Below are 18,797 nucleotides of genomic sequence, written 5' to 3' on the forward strand. Positions count from 1 at the left end.
AAACATCAATGAAAAACCAGCCCAGTGTTTTCCAAACTGCGCTGTCCTCTCTGTGGTCCCCTCCTGGCATGCACAGCGACGCAGGGCACCACTATTTACTACTGGGCCACACTACCTGAGGAATGCCACTTTTTTCCTTTCAGGCTGCTCTATTCACACTTTGTTTCAAGCAATAAAGCAGTCTAAGATCACAAGCTTTGTGTGGAGATCAACAAAACCCATTTGGTGCATCAGCTAATTAACATCCATTGAACTGAACCAAAAATCAATCTGCCATCGTTTCTCTATTGCATCTAAATAAACTACATATTTATTACCTTACGGCACTATTTTTTCATTTAATATTTCCACATCTATATTAATAAGCAAACTCACAAAGCAGAATTTGGCCATGTACACAGACATGTTAGGAATTATGTGACCTTCGCTTCCTACTTAATTAGCCAGTGATAATATTTCTTATTTCACACAGAAGCCTCAGTGACTACTTTCACACCCCTGATTCTCATATGCATTGCTGAGATGCACAGCTGCTTTATAGCAAATCAAAGCACACCAAGACACAATTGACACAAATCACAGTGGATCTTTTTGCAACATCTAGGACTGAAAGGCAAATAACTAATTAGAATGAATAGTGTTATTTAATTACCTAATAATAAACTCTTGCTCATTAAACACACTGCATATATTGTAACAGCTGGCATGCTGAAATATCTGATAAAGGAAAACTTGCTTACAGTATTGTTGGTGCTTTAGGGAAAGCTGGCTAAATCTGCTTTTGTTGCACTTGTTTGAAATATCTATGCATGGAACAGTGAAGGACTTAATTACATCACAAAAACATCAAGTTTTGGGGAAGAAACGCACAGCAAACATCTCTTAGGCCAGCCCTGAGTAACGCCAAAGACCAATTTATTCCTGCACCAGGACACAGGAGGAATGTTGTAGGCTGCTGCCCTGAAAACAAAATGAGATGCTAAGGGCTTAGGACAAAATGGCATATGGTTCTTACATAAAATGTAGTCACCTCTGCTCCCAGGACAGTTTTCAGGATTTTTTTTAAGTGGCTTTCCAAAGAAAAAAATACCTCAAGAAACCTAGCAGCAGTGATAGCAACCTGCAAACTCCCTCCTTCCAGATGAGCTCTAACCACATAGTCCACAGAGAGCTACACCTCTTCTTGCTCTCTCTTAACTGCCTTCTGCAATTCCTGTGGTGCTTTCCAGCTTCAGTGAGAGCTGTCATTGATGACCTTCCCCATCTATCATCCAGGATTCTTTCCACACCGAGCTAAAATAAGACCTAAACCTGCATTACTAAGGGCAATTCCCTTCCCTCTGAAGAAAAAGAAGTAAAGGTAAGTATGAAGAATTCAGTAAGATAATTGTGCAATTTGAAAAGTTGGAAAAACAAAAAAAATAATGAAAACTACACTTAACAAGCACGCAAAGGCGAAAGGTGATAGGGAATGACTTCAAGCAGCCCTCTGTAATAGCTGCTGCTCGGTACAAAGACTGCTGGCATCATTAAACAGGTAGTGCTGTTGGCGCCTGCACAAATGAAAGTGGGAGTTTTACACATCTGATTGCAAATCCCCAAAGCCAGCTTCCTTGTCGTTAACAGCATTTTAAAGATCTCCTCTTGCCTGCGGTCTCTGAGAATGTCTTCTTTCATTTGTGAGGGCTTAGAGGTCTCGCTCTCTTTCTTCGCACTACTATTTGGCTGCTTGTTTTTACCAAACTTGCAGGAACGTAATTATCCTTGAGAGCACGATCTCTTTGTCAAACTTGGCTGAAACAGGCCAGTGGGTTCACAAGTTAGTGAGGGAGGAGGGAAGGGTAGCATGCCTGACTGCATAAGCCTAGTTTCCTCAAGAACCCAGGCTAAAAACAATGATAGCCAGAAGGTTCAATTAAAGACAGAGAACCGTGGACTTTTCCTGCACTTGGAACGCAAACTGGTTCATGCATACTAATCACCTGAAACTGCTCTCACTGAACTAATGAATTTTGCAGCAAATTAATATTTGTAATGATTTATACAAAGGACTGTCACAGGCTTTAACTTTAATGGCACCAATGTGTTCAGAATGAAACACAAAATCACCTTCATACCAACACTATGATTTACAGATGCTCATGGTATCTCCACAGCTATATCCACACACCTCCACTCTTAATAACATTGACATATAATGTAGGAGCAGTGCAATGAAGCACACACGCAAGACAAAATGTAGCCTGCGTTTTCATAACATTCATTATTATCCACTAACTTAGAAGAACCATTATGATACTCTTCAAAAAGCATATATTTTTTGCCATTTTGTATCAAAAACCAACAACATGCAAATTTGATGGCACTTAACATATGTTCACATCTGCAAATGAAGTCATGGAGAACACTTCAGGGGATTTCTTTGCTGTTGTTTCCATGGTTTTTCAAATGTATAGACCATATTGTCGTTAATTTCTAGCTTTAAAATCTTCACTAAGAGAGAGTTACGGTTGCTATTCTATTGAAATTTGCAAAAGGTTGCCCATCTTTTTATTTTTAAACAGACTGAATCCACAGTCATAACACCCCCGTGCCTAGAAAGATTTTCTTCCTTGTCATAGATAGCAAAATATGAGGCCAGTTACATGGGTCACACCTATTTCAAATTAATTAGTTTACATTGGCTGTTAGCGTTACTAATAGCAAACTATAAAACACGCTGAAAATGTGCATCTCCCCTCTTGGACTTCGCAAGGGCATTCTTCTGCTACAGAAGACAGTTTCTTCTGGGTTTGGCCTATACCCCAGCTTTCCTCTTAGCCAGGTCATCACTGTGGCAAATGCAGCATCCAGCCCTTTTACTCAAAGCACTTGACGTCAGAGTCTCCAATCAGCTCAACAGCTAACCCTGCCTGCCAAGAAGGGTTTCACTCTGTTGCCATAGAGAAATCAGCAGGACCATTTGGAGCACCCTGGGACATCCTGGACCTCTGCACGGTGCCAGCAGTTATGACACAGTCCTCTAACATGTCACTGAAAAACCATCAAGAGCACTCTAGGGCATCTCAAATAGTATCAGAAGCCTCTGTTTGGGCAACTGAATGAAGCCAAATGACTCAGGTCCCACGCACAGCAAATAAATGCATATTAATTAAATTTAATGTGATGGCCTAATCTAGAAAGTGATATTAGGAAAAAAGCATTACACGCCGCTTGATTTTTGCACCATATCTAGCTTAAAAAAGCTGCCTCACGTTGAGTTTTTTCACTTGGCCGGTGGTGGGGGCTGGGGGGAATGTGTGACAAAAGCCAGTGTGGCTTAGTCTAGTGTCTGACATGGGGGATTTTCTTTTTTTTTTTGGTTTACTGTGAACCAACAGAGAAGATCCCAGCAGCTCTGTTAGCTTCTCAGTTACAACTGAGCTTTTCTTAGAGCCACTGCATTATCTTCACAGGTGCCACCAGGCTGACACTTGGTAAGCTCCTCTCCTCTCCTGGCAACGCATAAGATGGTAAAGAAGCCCGTTCAGTCAGAGGTACATCTTCACCAAGGACTGCTCAAAGCCAAAACTGAATTTCAAACAAAAGCAAATAAATTAGCTTTTTTACAAAGTCTAAAAGGTATCTGGCCAAGGGCACGTGCAGGTGAGATGGCAGCAGCACACCTGGTGGGGTGCTAGCCCTAGCCATCCATGCAGCTCCCACAATGCTGCGCCCCACAGTTCCTTTCTCATTCAACCCAAATTGGACTTCAAGGGCTGAAGACTTGCAACATCTCATGAAAAAGGGTACATCTACACTGTGGTGACAGCACCAAGTAATCTTTCAGTCAGAAGCATGGCACCACATGCACTGGGGGCAATGCAGGAGCCTGCAGGGTTACAGCTGCTTCCAGGGGTTGGGATGGCTCCATTGGCCCCTTCAGTCATCAAACGCACACAAGGGCACTGCACCACCATTGCTATGTGTCTTATATGTTTTCATGCAGTTTCCTACTGATTGTCTACTGCTTTCTTTTTACTGCTCAATGATCTGTCTCCCCAAGCATTGGGGCTATCTGAACTTTAAGGTGTTGTTCACAACACCTTGCCATACAGCTAACAGACGAAGCAGATGAGAAGACAGTTTCTTTTCCCCATTATTACTTTCTTCTTTGTTGAGGTCAAGAACTTGCAGGAATCTAATCTGGGGTGGCACAGCATACGCACAGCCACAAGAAAAACAATGTGGAAGGAAAGATATGCTTATGGTTTTCTCTTGCATTTCAGTTGCGTGACTGGTACCTCACAGCAGGCTTTCAATGATATGTTCCAACATCTCTAAAACCACAACAGCTTTCCTTTTATTGCAGTGAGTTTCCAATACAATCCACCTCCTCAAAAACAAGGTGCCAGCCTTCATATGAGGAGATAGGAGTTAGGAGACGGGTACAGCTGCCAAACAGACTTGCAAATAATCTCCCCAATTCTTGTTGCGTTTGTTTTTTTTTAAATATCTTTCCACTGCTGGTGATGACCTGGACTAACAGGAACACAAGTCATGTCTCTGCTAAGCATCACCACATATCAGGAAGCTCCTGGCACCTGAGTACAACCCTATATTTTTTATTGATGATGTAGTTGAAGTATAACAGCTTGAGAAGAACAGCTGATGCTTGAGCTGAGAGAAAGGCACATACTAAGGGCTGAGGGAAAAAAAAGGCTGGAATGAAAAAGGAACCACCTGCCAGAAAAAAGAAAGAGTAGGTGGGGAGACCTGAAGAGAGCAAGCCTGTGGGAACAGAGACCTGAGTTAATAGGGAGCATGGGGGAGGAGTGGGCAGCGAGTAATTGCTCTTGTGTTCAAAATCCTAGTGATGGGATGAGTCAGAGACTCTGATTGAATTCTGCCTTCACTACACCCACAGACTGGTTATTATAAACCTTAAGCAAGCATGGGTTGGTGCAGCAACAAAAACTAGACAGTCAATCAATGGGCATATGAAGCACCCCTGAGTGCCTGAAAATCTGAAGAACATCTGCCAAACACTGTGCCCTTCTACACAAGGTTTCCTGCAGCTCTAACCAGTCTGCCTAGCTGCTGTTCTTTCTGTAGTAAGACTCAGATTGAAAATGGAGCGGCAGCTCCATCCGAGATAAAGGGGTAGGGCACACTACTAGGATACACTCTTCATGAGTATATCCACTGGGGCTTCTGTAAGGGGCAAGCTTCAGGAATTAACTCAACCCAGCAAGACCATTGCCCACAAACTACTAAATACTCTTACAGTCAGTCCCTCAGGATGACACGATTCAGTGAACAAAAAGATGTATTTTATTACATCCTTCAGTTACTGTTCTGCTCATCCTTCTCCCTAGGCTGGGGGCCAGGTGACCTGCTCAGCAAGTTCTACCACACTGAAAAAGACAGTGAAAACTGCCAGTAAACACCCACTCATGTCAGGCGGTCCTAACAGGCCAAAGGAGGCAGAAGCTGTTGCAACAGGTCTCCTGCTTGTAAAAGGCATCTGCTCTGATCACCAAGATGCTTTGTCGCTGGACTGTGCAACTGGGAAGAGGCGTTTCCCATGACTCGAGAGGGAAGGATTAGGGTAGCTCAGTGGTCGTGCCCAACTGGGCTCTCCTTTGTGAATGTAACTTACAGCAAGTTAAAATGAGGTGCCCAGGTTTAAAATCTGACAGGTCAGGTGGTGATGGGGGATGCCAGTGACAACCAGGACAGCTTTGTGCTCTCTGTGCTGCTGAGGGAGATAAATGAGGAAACCAAACAGGGCCTGAAGCAACACCCAGCTTTTCTAACAGCCTACATAATGAACTTCAACTGGTTCAACTTCTTTGCTTTTCATAGTTTGAGTTTAAGGGCAGAGACAGTGGCAGCAGGTTAGGACTTGCTCCTATGCATGGACTTGACAAATAGTGCCCCTCTGCTGCCAGCGCCAGCCCTCGGCTCAGCCCTGGCAGCTCGCTGGGTTTCCTGCCCCTGCATGCTCCCACAGGCTAAATATCACAGGTGGTAAGGCTCAGCTACATGCTCAGATTTTGCTCCGAAAGAGACCAGAAAGGTCCCTCTCAAAAGAGGGTCAAATCCTAGCGAGAGGCACAGCCCCCTTGGCAGTGTCTGTTGGTTTTATAAAGTCTATTTAAAAAAAAAAAAAACCCTAAACACCACATAACACAGTAGCAGTTAAAGACTTGCTTCACTTTTCTTTACTCTCTCAACCAATTTAAGCCAAGCTCACAGATTTTTAAGGAGGTCTTAAAAATCTGAGCAGTTTGGCAACTTGGTTTTTAACCTTGCCCTTTAGTTAAGCCAGAAGAGCCGGCACAGAGACAGCCATGTGAATAGACAGGAGGAAGGCAAACAAGAAAATAGAAATGTTGAAGGCACTTGAGCATGCTGGGAGGACTACAGGAGGCAACTCGAAAATAAAAATAGAGTTTCTTTGCAGAAAACAAAGAAGAATTGATGATTGCTAACACGGAATATTGAGAGTCCCTAAACTCAGACAAAAGGAGGGTCTTCAGAAAGACACTATCTTTTCTAAACCTCACTATATTTCAGCTTACTCTAGATTATCTGCCTGAATTCATAGCTTCATCTTACATTTAATGTTGTTCTTCCCTTTCCTTTGGAACAGCTATAACAAAGTTACACGGCTGAACAATCACTTGAACAGAGATAAAAAAGGGTAGCTAGGGTGATAGGACACAGACTGGATGTAACTATCGCTTTTTAAGAGCAGCTCATGGTTGCACAGGTTGGGTATGAGGTGAAATGTTGTCTCAGGAAATAGAAGGGTATAATTTCATGCAACATCTGGCCCCTTGCACTTCATTCTGAGCCAAAAAATTCCTATTGCCTGAAAGAGCAGGGCCTTCAGGAATCACACCCGTCCTGGGAACAGTATTTTCAAAGGTAGATTTAAAACAGTAAGTCTTCTCTCATGAGACTCCTTTGAACTCACTGGGAGACATATGCCCCTTCCAGAGATAAGTGGAAAAAAAACACCCAGATTCATCCTTAAGAAAATTTACAGGACATTCTCTTCTACTTTTCCAACACAAGATCCAGGTGTATCCATGAGATGAGGAGGGTTGAAATGAACAACGGAAGTTGGTTTCCTGCCTGTGTGTAATGAAGTTGTGGAAATCCTTGCTGCAGCATGCTGTGAGTGCTGAAGGTGTGCATGGTTCAAAAAGCAGTGGGACAAATCCAGGTGAAGGATGGTCACCAAGGGTTATTTACAATCACATCTTACCTGTCTCTCAGTGGCCCTGAGCAAAACACCACTAGGAGCTAAGAAAGCACTCCAGGAATCTATCGCATGTTTGCACACCAGCTCCTAGATAGTCAATATTGGCCATTACAGGGTCATTGGGCTAAATGGGGCTTTGGTCTGACCCACAGTGGCCACTGCTATTCTGTATACAGAGTGAGCCTACAGAGTTAATTCACAGTCATCTAAAACTGGCCTTGATTGACACTTTCTTGCATGCCCACACTTCGCAGCAACTCAGAAACACGGAAGGTTCAGCCAGGTGGTGTTTTCAGCTACCTGTAATTCACTGGACTTTTTTTTTTTTTTTTAAAAAAAAAAAGGGAGATAGGAGAAAAAGAAAGGTTTGACCAAAGCCCCTGCATTGCAGGGGGAGGGATATCGGGATTCTGCATCCCTTGCCTGGGAAGTTTCAACCTGCAACTTCCACATCCCCAGAGTCCACTGAATGGAAGGACAGCCTACTCCCCTACCCTGCTGAAATTGGGTCACTGTGCAGCAAAGCAGGCAAAATTCATGGGCCTAGAAGGAATATGCCATTCGGTCACCTAAGAGAGATGAGTTTGCCTATTTCATTCTTCCCCACCAGCTACATGCACAGCCCTTGAACTCACCTCGTCTTTGAACACTGTCACACAACTAACTAGGTGACGGGTAAAAATTCAGCCAACTAGGACACTATAAACATTCATTTAAATATTTTTCTAGTATAGACAAAACTAGCCAATCCCCTCAGCGTATGGTACCCATCTACAGCCTGTCCAGACTGCTTTGCCTGCCAAGAGAGAACAGGAATAACCTACTTCAAAGTCAGAGAGGATCCCAAGTCCTTGATGTTTGTAAAACATTCAGAGATCCACAAAGGAATTACAGGAAGGCAAATGACTACCTATTGCATCCCAACTCTGTGCTCACTCTCTTACAAACAGCCTGCTCACTTTACAAAGACTTTTTTCCCTTTCTAAATAAAGCTGAGTCTATCTCAAACAGATTATTTTCAGTTCTAGATATTTCAACAAAGTGGATATTCCTAAAATTCCTTTTTTTCTTCCTTCCTGGAACCCTTTTAACTTGGTAAACAGGTCCCTGTATACAGCTTTCAATTACCTTTTATTCTGTGGTGCCAAATGAGACCAGATAGGCATATTCTTAAGAGGCTTTTATGAAAATGCAAATGAACAGTTCACACTAGTCTGCTGGCTCAATAAATAGAACAGTTTGAAGTGTTTCGACACTAGTAAACAGATAAAAAATACAGAAAAAGCCATCTGTAGCCCTAAAGAAGCTTTCGTCTTCTTGTTACCACCATAAAACTTGCAATGACAGTATCTTCAAGATAGCTCCCTTTGTTATCCGTGTTAGCTGAGACTACATAACTTTCCAGTAGCTGATCTGTAGAAAGGGTATAAATCTGAGTCAAGAGAAATAAGACCAGAATTAAAAACCCAGACTTGCCTGCAACCTTCCACTAAAACGCTCATGATCATATTTTTTTATCTGCCATGCTCTTCTCCTCTCCCCATCATAGACATCACCATTCATTTCAATGCTTTTTTTTTTGTTTTGTTTGTTTTTAATCCAGCTCAAATATAGCAAAGTATTGTGTGTTCTTATCCCTAGACATTACATATTAACATTCACTTGAAAGGATTTTGTTCTTTACTACCAGCAGGACAAGAAAGCCTTGAAAGCAGGTCTGCATATAGTGTCCAGTTTGAAGGGATCTAAACGTCATATTAAGTGTTATATATCCAGGTTCTTCATTTTTAAATTAAGCTACTTGAACCCAGCAAGAAGTATCAATATATAAACAGAGCAGCTCCTGAAATACAACCTTTCCAGTTAGGCCTCTTCACAGACCCTTCCCACTGCAAAAACACTGCAACACCCAACGGTGAGCCTGTAAGGGCCCCCAAAAAGGCTTTGGAAGGGTTTAAGGCAACAGACTAGGCTTTGGCTCTGGCAGCACTTCACAGAATCACAGAATCACAGAATCACACAAGGTTGGAAAGGACCCATTGGATCATCGAGTCCAACCGTTCCTAACACTCCCTAAACCATGTCCCTAAGTACTTCATCCACCCGTTCCTTAAACACCTCCAGGGAAGGCGACTCGACCACCTCCCTGGGCAGCCTGTTCCAGTACCCAATGACTCTTACTGTGAAGAATTTTTTTCTGATATCCAACCTGAACCTCCCCTGACGGAGCTTCAGGCCATTCCCTCTAGTCCTGTCCCCTGTCACTTGGGAGAAGAGGCCAGCTCCCTCCTCTCCACAACCTCCTTTCAGGTAGTTGTAGAGAGTAATAAGGTCTCCCCTCAGCCTCCTCTTCTCCACTTCCTCAGCATCCTCTCACTTTCCACCCAGTGGTAGGACAATGCGCCTGGCTATGGAAGTACCCCATCATCCATATCAAGCACAGTCAACCGGATTAGCCCAGCGACACTTTCATCCTCACGTTAAGCTCATTGAGGCCACTTGCCTGGTACCATTTCAGGTGTGCCTGTGAGGCTATACGACTTGACCGAGTTATCAGGGCTTCTGCTGGAGAGAGACCTATTGCTGGAGACAATGCTATGACCAGCTAACAGGCATGCACTTGGCCAACAGCATCCATCATCTATCAGGTACACAGGAATGACCCATCTGCAACCTCTCCTAACCTCTGAAAAGTGCCCTGTTCAGGACAAGACAGGCTCTGTCCTTCACCAAAGAGAGAAACGAATGCTAAGCCACATCTCAGAAGCCCATGCAGCAGAACCTGTATTGAAATCAGCAAGTTTCTGGCCTGAATCTGAACCAGGCTCATTAGTTTTTAGCTATTTCTGTCTAGCCTGAAGCATCTCACATATGAAGGATATTTTGAGCCCAGACAGTCTTGAACAGTGAACATTTTAGATCCTCAAAACTGTAATCAGTCTAACGGGTTGTTGCTGCAACTTTTGCTGGGTTTAAACTCAATTGCAGCAAGAACAGGTATTCAGAGCCAAAAAATCCCTTCCGAGTTAAAAGCAAACAGTGTATGTTAAATTCTGTTGATCTTTTACTGGCAACCAACAGACCTACAAATATATTCCCTTAATACAGGAAAGTTTGGATTCTGATGCAATCATGTTACTCCAGAAGCCTGGCCTAAGGCCACAGCGCTGTCACTGGCAGAAGTAACCCAGAGCTCTGCTGGTCCCACATAACCCCTCTCCCTTCTGTCAGCAGCAGCTACAACAACTTAGGTTTAACCACAATCAATTTCCCAAACTGGTGCACCACACAAAGGACATCGGTGGGAACACAAAGGGGGATGTGGCACAGCCTGAAGGCATGTGTTCCTGGCTGGCATTATTTCCTTCAGTCCCAATGCCAGCTTTTGCTAGCTTAGAACAACCCTGAGGCTGCAAGCAAGTCAGCATGACAATGCTTCTGGTTACACACTCACAGGATAGCTGAAGTTGGAAGGGACTTCTGGATGTCATCTTTTCCAATCCCCTGCTCAAGCAAGGCCATGTAGAGCCAGCTGTCCAAGGACCATGTCCAGATGGCTTTTGATATCTCCAAGGATGGATTATCCATAACCTCCCTGGGCAACCTGTGCTGGTGCTCGGTCACCCTCACAGTGAACAGGTGTCACCTTTCACGCATCAGGTTGTACCCACTGTGCCTCTGGTCCTGTCACTGGGCACCGCTTTAAAGAGCTTGTCTGCGTCCTCTTTGCACCCCCCCTCCTTCAGTGTTTGTAAACACTGATGAGATCCTCCTGAGCCTTCTCTTTTCCAGGCTGAACAGTCCCAGCTCCCTCAGCCTCTCCTCACAGGAAGGATGCTCCAGACCCTTCATTATCCTTGTGGCCCTTTGCTGGACTTTCTCCCATAGCTCCATACCATTGTTCTGGCAGTCTGATCCAGCTGGTGGATACTGAAACCGTGTTCCCTCATGTACCCTGGAAATCTGGAAAGAAGGTGGCATGCAAGAGAGTGCGTGTCCCTTTCCAAAACAGAGGCTCTTTTGGTCAATCAGCACACAAAGGAGAGCCTGTGTCAGAGTGCTGTATCTTGTGTTTGACTGATTTCTCAGGGAGCAGCTGTGACTACCAGGCACCACCTAAGTGTAATGCTCACCTCAACCTGAAACTAAAAAAAAAAAATTCTGTCTTCTCTGGGTAGGAAGATGTTTATTCAAAGAGGCTTGATGCTACTGTTTATTTTTACAGCAGGTACACCAAATCAAGACAGTTAAAATGCTAAGCCTCCAAAGCTCTAGATATTATGTAAATAAACCCTAAATAATTGCCTGCATTAAAATGTAGTTCAGTGTTCAGCAAGGAAAACAGCTCTTGGTTTTTTTAATTAAATCCTGATTTTATCTGTAACTCTAGACTGTTCTGTTTGTTTATTTACATGAAAAGCTATCCTGTTCATTGAGTGCCAAAGCCTTATTCTGAAATTGTATGATTAACACCAGCATTGCCAAGAGCTACACATCAAATAGATTTATGTGACTAATGACATAAGTCCTTCAGCCCCAGCAGTATAAGCAAATTGAGCTAAGCAGGCACATTCTTGCTGTACATAGGGCGACACTCTTCTGAATAACACAGATAATGACCCTGAGGATACCAGTTCATACAGCCAAGAGCCATGCACTTGCAATGATCCCTAACAGCACTTTTCATGCACTGCAGGGTCAAGCAGCTCACCAAAACACACAGCTTCAACTCATGCTCAGCAGCAAGGAGTTGAAGACACTGTCATTCTGTTATTGGATCTCCTTCTGCTTGTAGCGAGATTGGTGGGGGAAAAAACCCTGCATCTCTGCCTCTGCTGTTACAGGCCACAATCTGACTTCCTGGTATAATCCCATCTTTACCAGCAATTTAACCCAACAGACTCAATTAGAAAATGCAAGATGGGAGGGCCAGGTAAATATTCCCTTCTGCCAGCGGCGAAGAGGGCAATGATGGGCAGCCAAAAGCAGCAGCACCGCTTCAGCCACCAGAGCCAAGCAGGACTCAGAGTGGATGCCTTCTGACACTATGACAAAACGTGCCTGCTTGCTTTGACTACATTTTTTTAAAGTTATTTTAGATTTCTCTCCACTGAGCAATGATGCTGGTTGTCAGTAAGTTATCCACAGTGATCCCTCAGGATTTTTCTTCACCGTTTTATTAGCTTAGGCTGTGACTCCAGTTTCAATTCTTGGACAAAACCATCCCCGCACAAAGGTCTCCAGCTTGGATAGTTGGCATCTCCATCGCAAGTGCACTACACTGTCAGGGAGAGCAATGCTGTCATGCAGCAGGGACAGATGCATCACTGCTTTGGCCAGGATGATGCAGTGGCAGCATCGGCAGCACCTCTGCACTGCAAGCCTATTGCCCTGCCAGCACAGGAGTGACCAAGCCCTGTTGCTTGCCTCCAACCTCCCAGCCACAGCCCTGAGTCTTTACAATAGTTAAAAATTGCATTTAAAAAAACTTCTACTGACTTGCTTATTTTCCATAAAATCTGCTTATTACCTTTTGAAAGAAAAAATTATCCCACTGGCAGGTAACCGACATACAAGAACATCTATAAAGAAGCTGTTACAGTTTATCACGCAGTAATCCATGGATTAAGGTCATTAATAGCACTTAGTGACATACTGCCATGACACCAAAAGTGCTGTTCTGGCTTGCAGAACATACAGAACATAACTCCCTCACAAACATTTCTTCTTAGTTGCGTTCTTCTAAATTTTTAGAAGAAGAGTAGAACAGCAAAAACCCAAAAGAAAGATGCGTGGCACAACCTCTTGCATTACACCAAAAAGTTATAATTAAAGTAAATAAACATTTCCAAATAACACTGATTTTTCTTCTCATTCACACTGATGTTTTCGCAGTAACAGAGCACTTGGCGAGTAACCCAAATTTTGATCTACAGAGATAAATTTAAAAAGAAAAGCAAGACATTCTCTCGTGCCCAAAAGACAAAACCACAACTACAACTTCCAAAGTAAAATCTCAAATACTCAATTTTTTCCTTTAATTATCTATCAGAAATAAGCTTTTTTCCTTCTGTTGACATGAGAACACAAATGTATCATCACATAAAACACTGTGTACTCCTCCCAGATCCCATGGGGTCATTAATCTTCTTTTATGCAGTACACAAAGTATTTTCACAGAACTTTTAAAATAGCTTTCTAAAACATGCCTGATATCATTAGGAAGTCAGAAGTTGTTGAGGGCCTAAAAATGTAACTGCTAAATATTCTCCAAAGGAGAGAATCTCTTCACTCTGTTCCAAATCTATGCTGCTGTTTGCACTATCCTTACCTGCAATTACCATTACTATTAATTTACCTGAGAGTCCCCAATACCAACGTTAAATAATCTGCTGTGTCAAAACTGAAGTAATGGACAGACTTCTCTTACTTTTGATGATTTAAACGAAAGAATCTGCACTCTTTCTGCATGATTTATTTTATTAGTACTCTGACAACAGCCTAGTACTGTGCCACCATGTATTTTTATTTGCCATGAAATGACAATAATTTATAAAACATACTCAGAAGAATACAATTGTCCCACTAGCTGCAAGAGATCCTGGATTCGAAAGTCATATGCATTTTTTGTAAACATTTATACTGGTAAGGAAAATCCTTAGAAAGAAATATTTTCAAATCTTCAATAAATAAAAAGATATGACAAATAACATTTGTATTAATACACACCTTACCCAGAACAAATCACTTTCTGATTAACCTGGTTTAGCTGTAACTTGTCATTTCACATTTTACTTTCAGTACAATATAGTAGCATTTTCACTACACATGGTAGTTTTGGGTTTTTTTCTTACCTTTAAGGAATCAAAGCAGGCAATAACTCTTCCATTTTCAACCTGGCAACTTTTAGGGGGGTGTGCAAATTTGCATTCTTCATCAGAGCGTGAACAAGTTCCCCTCTGAAACTGCCTGCACACTTCTAATGTTAGCCACTTTGTATCTCTTACAGGAGCAACATTCAAAGCCATGACGAAAAGCTGATTTCAAACTGGTAAATTGTTGTCAAGTGAATTGCTGAAGAAATTTCCAAAAATAATGACAAAGGGAAGGGAGAGCAAAAGAAAAAATAGACACAATAACAACAACAAAAAAAAAAAGCCCAGAAAAAATAATTTCAATTCCAATTGAAAAGAAATTTAAAAAAATAAGTGGGTGGGACGATTAATGATGTCCAGTGCACACAAAGCAGAATAAACAGAGAAAGTTTATCAGCAAGCAGTCACTCATCAATCATTAAGTCCCGCTTGTAGACTTTTGGCTGGGAAAAAACATGCTCAGTTGCATTTCTGTCTGTAAAGCACGTGGGCTTTTTGATTTTATCACAGATGCACCAGTTTTAAGCCAAGGTCCTTCAATGCAATGGCACTCCTTGACAGAATAGTAATTCTCTGACAGTTGCTTGCTGGTATTGATTACAGAAGAAAAGCAATGCAGTCATTTGTTCATGTCCCAGGAATAACAATAATTATTCTTCCTCTTTTTCTGCTTTCAGTTTCCCATCAACTAATTGGCAAATGGAGACAGCTGAGGTATCTTCTGCCAGGTGTAAGATGAAGGCAATGTCTGGCTGGCAAAGACAGGATTTTGAGAACACAGGCGTAGAAGTCTTCGCTCATAAAAGTGACTTGGCAAAGGCACTTTTTAAGTCACTGACCTGACAAAACAAATACAGTATCAGTTCACGTGCAACTTACTCAATTCCACATTACAAAACCTATCATCCCTTTTTATCAGATATTATAAACATACTGCCAATGCTCACTGTATTTCTTCTTTTTTTCCAAACAAAAGCAGCTTCCTTCGCGAAGTTAGGTATGACAAGGAAATAACCAGTTGAAACACGTATTGACGTAATATTCTAGGCAGCAATCCAAAAGTTGGGAATGATTTAAATAGATGAATGTGGCAGACACAATAATTAGGCATGCTGGTTGTGAAACAATTCAATCTAATGTGCTTACTCTCCAAAACAATATACAAGAGCCCATTTCCATTATTTTATCATTTGGCCCTTTAGATTGTCTAACTATATTATAAGCTGTTACTTATTATTTTTTTCTTCCTTAGAAATGATAACGGTAGTTTCCTGTTCAGATTTTTAGTCCCTCCCTCTGTTCCTCAAGGGAAAAAACCAAAAAAAAACAAAAAACCCACCAAAATTTCTCATTCCAAAGTCACAGGAAAATAAATCCTCCCATATCCAGAAAACAGACTTAGTTCCTCTGTTAAGCTAAAAGCTTCATGGAAGGGCTCACCCCTAAGTCATCATTCTCTAATGACTTCTTTCTAATAAGAAGTAGTCTTTATTTAAATTTTCTTTTGATTAAATTAGCTTTCATATTCCTTTATAAATACATGGCTCAGCATCAAAATCTAAGACTTAAATATGGAACTTAAGCTATCTAAGGACTAAAAAGTACCCAGGATATTTTGTAGATAAACAGATCTGAAAAATCAAAGTGTTAGATGTTATAAATATGTTTTAATAAATGAATGTATCTTATATGCAGATGGTGAAACCACAGACATGATGTTTCCTTCTATTTAGCTTCAAAGAAACACAACCTTCATTTTGCAGATACCACTCAGAAACAGTTGACGGATTATTTTTGTGCAAGAGTAAAGAAAAGAGAGGAAGGACTGGAATAAGTGAGGTTTTAAAGTGAGTACATCAATAAAAATAGCTCCAAAAACAGTGTCAGTTTTCCCATCCAGAATAATTACCATTCTGTGCCTGGATTCATCTGATTTAATTGAAGTCAGTACTGTTAGTAATGCAAGTAAGAATTACTCACACTGTTTCAGATCCCAGTTCTGACTTCCAGGTTTTCATATCAAATGGCTTTTCTATTACTTAGCAATGCTACCACAGAAAGGGTTTTACTAGGTGACTGATACCTACACCAAAACTTGCTACTGCTAGCATGCATAAAGGTAAAGTTATGCTAATTGCTCAAAAATTCAGTTTCAAGACCAACACGCAACAAGATATGTCTGGATGATATTTAGTTAGCTTTACCCAGTCATCAAGAATAACAAGCTGCAAGAGAATTAGTACATTTTCAAATAATTCTACACAATCACAGGATGGTACAGTACATAATTTAAATACTCCTCAAATTAAATACTCCATCAGTGTTGTCCCACTGCATCCATGAAGAGTGAGGTTAAGCTGAAAACGTACAAAGAGGTGAGAAAATGCTCATAACTGATGAAAAGGAAAGAGAGTGAAAGACAAGGAGACACTCTCTGTAAGAGCTTGTTGAGCTGATAGCTTGTTGGGCTGATGATTTAGCTGGCAAAATGTAAAAGAGGAAATATTCTCCATAGAGCCATCCATCCCAATTCAGAAATGTCAGTAACGGTTTTCAGTCATAGATGTAGGAGACAGACGGAAATTTTGGGAAAAGGGTATATGTTCTAACCACACACTGCTGAAAGTCACAAGTAGTAATACTCTGCTGAGTTGCATACTACTAAAAATGACAAAGTTGTTTCTCAAGTAGTAGGTGTTAAGACTGAAGAAAACCAGATATTGCACATGGTGGCAAAGCAAACAGCACATGTGAAGTAAAAGGTCATAGCCATGGCTTTAAAAAAAATGCGCACAACAGAATCACATATGAGATTCATTAGGTGGCAGCAAGAATTAACACTGAAAAGCGTTTGAGGTGCAGAAGGTAGAAGAAAAGTGAAATATAGCATCATCCTATTCCCTATCATTTTACTACATGAACATTTTCTGAAGAAAGGGAAGCATGAAAAGTTCATCTCACAAATCTGCATCTTGTAAAAAATAGCAACACTACCTGATTTCTCCAGAGACATCGAGTGCTCGGCAGTTTCTATGACGGGGCTTAGGAGACACAGAGCCGAGACCTTTCTGAAGGAGAAGGCAAGCACAGACACAGTGGGGAGAGAAGAATTTGGAGCACTTCATCTCTGACACAGCCTGAGTATTCACAGCCACATCCTAGGTGGCTGCCATACCTCCTCTGCCCATCACCTTCACCAGGAGAGTAAAGGAAGAGATGCCACTAGGAAAACCTGAATGTGAATGGGAAGCAATATGAGGAGAAGGGAGAGGAAAGAAACTGAAGAAAAACAGCTATGGAACAAACCGAAGAAAGCAGAATTCAAGATTTGAGTACCATACTTAAGAGAAATAAAAAAAGAGAAGGCAAGGAAAGTGAATAGGCCAGTTGCAGAAGGAAAAAATATATATATAAAACAAGAGTAAAAAAGATTCAATAAAATGTCTTCCAGGCTACAGGCCACTACAATCATCACATTGATGTTGCATATTGCAAACCCCACCCATACGGACAGCACTGAGGTGTCCAGCAAGTGTGAACTCTCCTTTCCATCATTTCTGACTTCTATTTGTGTCCCAAGGTATCAGGCAAAGTCAGCTGTCCTGTCAAAAGCAATGAGATCTCACCACCCTAGAGCCCTCAGCACCAACAGGTTCCCTTATGCAGGTAAAAGGTTTGTTTTTCGCTTTGCTTGGGGATTTTGTTTAGTTGTTTTGTTATCGTTATTAATGATTCCAACTTGAGCCTACACTCTCCACTGTAGCTAACAAACTACCAAAACTTAACACATTGACAACTGAGACGCAAAATATTCTTATTGCAGCTAAAGGAAACACTCAACATAAGTGTAAAAGAACTACTTTTGTTTGTTTACAGCTATTGCTGTTTATTTTCAGTCTCTCACACACTTGGATCAAAGGAATTGATCCAGAATACACATGTACAAATGCATTCTTTTTCGTATGCTAAGTAAAATAAATTCTCAGCCACATATTTGTAAAAACTACTTAGCTTCAGACTCCTTTTTTCAGATAAGCATCACTCTCCTTTTGTGGAAAGCTAGCCAGGCATAGAGGAGTAGGAGGCTTTTGCCAATCTCACGTTCCCCTGAGAGAGTAGCAAAGAGCCTGCATTAGGCTCCAGATCTTCTTTCTGCACAGTTTCTACAAGTAAGCAAAAAAAAAAAAAAAAAAATCCTCATTAAAAAAAAAAATTCCTTTTCATTATTAAGCAAAGCAAAACACACAGGTGCTAAGAGCCCTGAGAAAAGGTTCTCATTCTGAGGCACAAAGCCCTGCCCTATTACAAACCAGGTGGATCACTCAGCTGAAAAATAGGAGCTCTTGCTAAATACAAAATATGGGCTGCTCTGGTACAGTGGTTTTACTTATCAGATAGATCATATGGCAATGAATTCTGTAGTATCTGTCTAATGGAGAAGCTGAGGCTTACTGAACAGGATGTTTTTATGCTTCAGTAGATAACAAGTAGTAATAAGCAAAGACCGCAATTCAACAAGTCAATTCCACAGGTAGTGACTTCCAGTAAGGAAGCAGAGTCCTCTACATGGTCCCAACGGAGAGCTCTAGTGGAACCACTAAGATAACTCAAAAGGTGATAAAATGTTTTTTTCACTTTACTCCTAAAGAGTTAAGCACTCTGAATTA

The 18,797-nt window shown here is 41.6% G+C and overlaps 1 protein-coding gene across 12 annotated transcripts in view; it reads right to left on the reverse strand.

Moving 5' to 3' along the window:
- The window catches only part of MBNL2 (muscleblind like splicing regulator 2), a 114,698-nt gene that overhangs the window by 61,048 nt on the left and 34,853 nt on the right, over positions 1-18,797 (reverse strand). For 9 of the 12 annotated variants that reach the window (XM_054056967.1, XM_054056972.1, XM_054056965.1 and 6 more), the window contains exon 2: positions 14,110-14,969. The exons of 2 other annotated variants lie outside the window; for them this stretch is intronic. In XM_054056967.1, the coding sequence (XP_053912942.1) occupies positions 14,110-14,283 (174 nt within the window). In that variant the 5' untranslated portion in view covers positions 14,284-14,969. Of the gene's footprint in view, positions 1-14,109; positions 14,970-17,124; positions 17,147-18,797 lie in introns of those variants that run through there. One more of the 12 variants, XM_054056969.1, reaches the window with a different exon arrangement.

The sequence above is a fragment of the Cuculus canorus genome, chromosome 1, assembly GCF_017976375.1.
Source record: "Cuculus canorus isolate bCucCan1 chromosome 1, bCucCan1.pri, whole genome shotgun sequence".
Taxonomy (NCBI): Eukaryota; Metazoa; Chordata; class Aves; order Cuculiformes; family Cuculidae; genus Cuculus; species Cuculus canorus.